This window comes from Corella eumyota, chromosome 1 (assembly GCF_963082875.1).
Source record: "Corella eumyota chromosome 1, kaCorEumy4.1, whole genome shotgun sequence".
Classification (NCBI taxonomy): Eukaryota; Metazoa; Chordata; class Ascidiacea; order Phlebobranchia; family Corellidae; genus Corella; species Corella eumyota.
This window is the reverse complement of record NC_137490.1, coordinates 21,847,652-21,852,597: the sequence shown is the minus strand read 5'-3', so window position 1 is coordinate 21,852,597 and position 4,946 is coordinate 21,847,652. Positions and strand designations below refer to the sequence as shown.

The following is a 4,946-nucleotide window of genomic DNA, read 5'->3' as shown; positions in this document are numbered from 1 at the left end:
AACTCACAAAATATTAAAATAAACCTACGTGCAACAGCTTCTGCATATCCATTGTCTGGTTCGGCTGCAAAATAAATTACTATTAATTAAATATTAACAATTAAACACTTTGCATCCACTGTTTTCTTTGGAAAAAAATAAAGATTTATGAACAAAATATTCTACTTGAAAAAAATACTTAAAACGAGTGCCAATTATAATGTTTTGTTTATTTTCTTTTTGAATATTAAAAGTTTAAAGTACTCAACATAAACAACCATCGCTCGCATGCGACAATTAAGTTATATAAAAAAAACAAAAAAATACTTGAATAAAATTACCTGCTTCAAATCTCACATATTCATAAGTTGGTTCAGCTGCAAAATAAAATATTTTTAGTTCAAGAATTGGTAAAAACAGCCTATAGTAATCACACGACTTTTAGAAATTTTGTTATTTGTTAAACAAAATAATTGTTTGATAAGACAACAAAAAAGGGATAATAAATATAAACATGTTTTAATAGTTGACCGTCTTAAAAACAGTCCTTTCTCATGTATAGCACAATTATTTAATAAGCCATCAAGTCATGTTACTAAAATAAATGTAAACCTAAAACTCTATTTAAACATTCTCAGGTATTTTTAAATAATAAGTATTTAATCAGGGTATATAGGAGCATACTGAACTTTGAACCTTTGTACGTCACATTTTAGTTTAATAATATAACGAAAAATATTAAAATTAACTTACGTTCAACAGGTTCTACATATCCAGGATTCGGCTGGCCTGCAAAATAAATTTTAAATTAGACACAAAAAAATGACCATCCTAACTGCACGTTATTAAATCACAAAAGATAATAAAAATTACCTAAGGTAACTCTTGCATTTGCATTTCCTAGTTCAGCTGCAAAATAAAGTTAAGATTATTTAACAAATCTACATTTACACACCATGCTTTAATAAATTTCAAAGTTATATTTGGCTTTGCACTGCCCTTGATACAAAAATTATGTTTTTATTAAAGTTCGAATTGCAGCAATTTTAAACTATTTGCTCTCGTGATGTTAACATGTAGCCCACATATATCCCAATAATGCAAGAAAATTATAATAGGCTGTAAATATCACCTTACAACAAAATTCATAAAGAATGTATTACAATATACTTACTTGTAGCCTTTTTTTTACAGAATTGATAAAAAATGACAATAACAGAAATAAAAAAAAGTGTTCCAGTAATCGACCATCCTATTATCAGGGAGAAGTTCTAAATAAAAAGTCTTTGTTACATTACAATAAAACTGGAATAGTTTTTTAAATTAAAAAATTTTAATAAGTTTCATTAAAAATTTTAAAATTTGTTTGATAACACCCACGTTAGATTGTGGTTGGGGTAATTCGGTTGTAGTCAAGAGGCTCGATGTCATAGGGTTTGTTGTTATCTTGTCTGTTGTTGTCATGAATGTTGTGGTTGTAGGAGTTGTTGTTGAGAAAGTTGTTGTCAAAGGTTTTGTTGTTGTAGTAGTTGTTGTCAAAGGTTTTGTTGTTGTAGGAGTTGTTGTAGTAGGAGTTGTTGTTGTAGCTGTACGATAACAAAAATTCAAATTTTTTTTCCAATTTGCTAAAAAAGTGTAGTGTTACAAATCGTTGTTATCGAACACTTTATCAACTTTAAAATTAAACAATAGATTTATCGCACTTTGACCATATCAGACTTGTAGCCTTATCCCACTGTCATATTGTTCGATTGTGGGACCAACTCGCAAGTACCCGCCACGCTATTGTTATTGTTGATTATAAAAACTGTGCACATTCCGTTAACAAGATCATATTTCAGCTTTTAAAGTTGTTGAGATACTTATTACCGTTGTTTATAATCAACGTGTTTTGCAAAGTAAACTGTGTCTTCGATAGACATTTAAAGTAGTGCCAGTCAAACCTGTTTCCACCGTTACGCATTTAGACTCTACATTTGTTTAAAACGTGACATCTGGGGCTCGTCCGGGATCAGAGTGTTTAAAAGCTACAGATAGTCAAAAATACAAGGCGTATTTTATCGGTAAGTTACCGAAGAGATGGAGAAACACATAGCAGCTGGACAGATGCTAGGCACGAAGGAGTGGAGTTAAGGACGTTCGTTAATAAACTACAAGCTTGTGAACGCGAGGTGCGCGCTGAGTAGCCAGAGAAAAAGCTCGAAAAGAAGCATAAAAAGCCGAAGAAAAAGCTAATTTAGATTTATTAGAAAAGAAAAACTTAGAAATTGCGTTAGCAGAATGTAATGGGTCGCAAAATTGAGATTGTCCGCCCTTTGTAGAAGATGATTTGGACAGCTACCTTCTCCGATTTGAACGGTTCGCCGTGACAAGCGGCTGGGAGAAACGAGATTGGGCTACGACTCTCAGCGCTCTTTTAACCGGCAAAGCCTTGGACGTATACTTAAGGTTATCTGATGATATTGCTGTTCAATAAAAACGTGTAAAAGAGTCGCTTTTGAAGCGATACGATTTCACAGAAGATGAATATCGTAATAAATTTAAAACATCAAAGCCAGAAACAAGCAAAAGTTCCAAACAATTTGTGGTAAAACTTAACAGCTAGCTAACTAAGTGGATGTCGGGAACACCAACGACGTGGGAAGAAGCACGTAATTTATTTGTTAAAAAGCAATTTGTAAACTCTTGTTATAAGGAACTATCATTCATCTACGAGAACAAGCTCTGCCGACCAATTTTTGACAGCACATGAAAAAACCCTTTCAGTCAACTACAATGCTAACTTCAGAAGCAAACATTCGAAATTATACAGCAGTGAATGCAGCATATGCATGCAGCATATCCAATGCAGCATATGCAATTCATATGGACATTATTCAAGCAACTGCAGAAGAGCAGAAATAAGAGACGCAAGGAGATGTTTTCAATGCAACAAGAGCGCCCATATAGCACGCGAATGCAGATCTAGAGCTACAGCTGCCAATGCGAGACCAGAAACAAGTTACAACGAGGCACAAATGGACCACAAAAATACCTCGGGAAGTTATGTCATACTTCCAAAAGGAGAATGATTACAAATTTTTAACAGCGTTTGCAAACAATCAAAGATGGGATTGCCAGTCGTTCAAGGACAAGTCGGGTTACATACGGTCAACACACTTAGGAATACTGGCTGTACCGGTGTTATAATCAAAAAAAATTTTGTAAAAGAAAACCAGTTAACAAAACCAGTGGAAGTTTTTTGGATGCTTTGGTGCGTAAGGAACAGGTAGCTTATATCGACATCGACACTCCATACTACAAAGGTGAAGTAGAGGCATTATGCCTACCTGAAACAGTATATGATTTGATGATTGGAAACATCCCTGGAGCTCGAAATGCTGAAGACCCTGATTTGAACTGGACAACTAGAGCATATGTTGTTACACGTTGCCAGGCCGCCAAAGGGATCAAAATATCCCGTTAAAAATGACTGAATCCACAAAGTGGCCTTTCTTGGATAAAACTAAATTCGTTAATGCACAAAAAGACGATAAAACGCTGGGAGCACTGCGCCAACTCACCAAGCCAAAGATAAAGGGAGATCAAACGATACGTTTTCTAGAAAATAACGACATCTTATATCAAGAGTTTACACATTCCAATGTAAACTATGGAAAAGGCATAAGACAACTTGTTGTTCCTACTATTCTCCGACGAAAATTTGTGGAGGTCGCACATGAATCAATAATGGTAGGACACATGGGCATCAAAAAGACATGTGACAAAATACTCACCAGTTTCTACTGGAAGGGAATAAAAGACGACATCAAACGTTTTTGCAGATCATGCGGTATATGCCAAAAAACTGTTCACAAGGGAAAGATTGCCAAGGTACCCATTCAACAACTGATGGATACACTGTTTAAAAAAGTGGCCGTTGAACTTATTAAACCGTTTCACCCACCAAGCGAAAAAAACGTGTTTTGCTAAGTAAACTGTGTCGTTATAACTTCAAGTCTATAGGGTCTTCGATAGACATTTAAAGTAGTGCCAATCAAACCCGTTTCCACCGTTACGTCTTTAGACTTTACACTTGTTTAAAACGTGACAAGTAGTCTTATAATTTAAATTTACATTTTATTAAATTAACAACACAACTAAACAACAATCAGTGTTAATTAAAACCAACGCATTCTTTTAAATGTAGTAAATTCGGACTTGTCGCCTTATCTTAGTTCAAGGTAAATTGAAAATTAAGTAATTAAATTAGAAATTAAGAAACTTAGCAATTATTTAAAACATTAATAATTATTTTTAGTAATTAAATTATCAAATTGCTTTATAAAAAATATTAAATTTAAAAAACTAGAAATAACGTCTACAAAGTAAAAACAAAGTTTTTACTAAACAAGTTTTAGTTAAAAAAGTAAAAATAATTAACTTACACCGTTGGCAAAAAACTCCTCTCCCCGCACCACAACTGGCGTCTATAAACGTTGTTTGTTCGGCCCGTATCATAACACAATTTTCATTCCCCCTAAAATTATCAGGTTGACCATCTTTCCAGTTAGCTTGGCTACACAGCAAAGTTGTTCCATCGTTCCACTTAAAAGAGGAATCCTCATTAGCTGGGTTTGTTCTGTTTAGGCCGATATAGTATAACTGTAATTGTCCTACAACATAAAAGTTTTAACGTTTCGTTTCTTGTTATTTAGGTTTAAAACAAAATTAAAAAATACTTTTGTTTTACTAATGATAAAAGAAATATTTACAACAAATATTTACTAAAGACGATCTGTTATAGACAATAACATATTTTACTTACGTTATTTTTGTGTTTTATTTTGTGTATTGCAAGGTACGGCGTCGCTACATCCTACGCAGCGCGGCGCTGTTGCTTTTAATTTCTAAACGGCTTTACACCTGATTATTTCCTTTTTTTCTTTATTACTTGTCAGTGGTTCTAGACCGCGACTGGGACATAC

General features: G+C 33.7%; 1 protein-coding gene across 1 annotated transcript; it reads left to right on the top strand.

Annotated features, from left to right (window-relative positions):
• Positions 1 to 2,596: 2,596 nt before the first annotated feature.
• LOC145742283 (uncharacterized) lies at positions 2,597 to 3,951 on the top strand. Its single transcript, XM_082560068.1, has 4 exons — positions 2,597 to 2,656; positions 3,087 to 3,215; positions 3,248 to 3,397; positions 3,466 to 3,951. Exons 1-4 carry the CDS (start codon positions 2,597 to 2,599, stop codon positions 3,949 to 3,951), a joined length of 825 nt encoding a protein of 274 aa, XP_082416194.1.
• Positions 3,952 to 4,946: the final 995 nt, after the last annotated feature.

What these genes read in the sequence shown, in the direction of transcription:
- LOC145742283 (XM_082560068.1), top strand. Translation starts at nt 2,597, where the DNA reads ATGTCGGGAACACCAACGACGTGGGAAGAAGCACGTAATTTATTTGTT. An exon ending in TATTTGTTAAAAAGCAATTT is followed by an intron (nt 2,657 to 3,086) that starts GTAAACTCTTGT and finishes AAACAATCAAAG; the next exon opens with ATGGGATTGCCAGTCGTTCA. An exon ending in ACTGGACAACTAGAGCATAT is followed by an intron (nt 3,398 to 3,465) that starts GTTGTTACACGT and finishes GAATCCACAAAG; the next exon opens with TGGCCTTTCTTGGATAAAAC.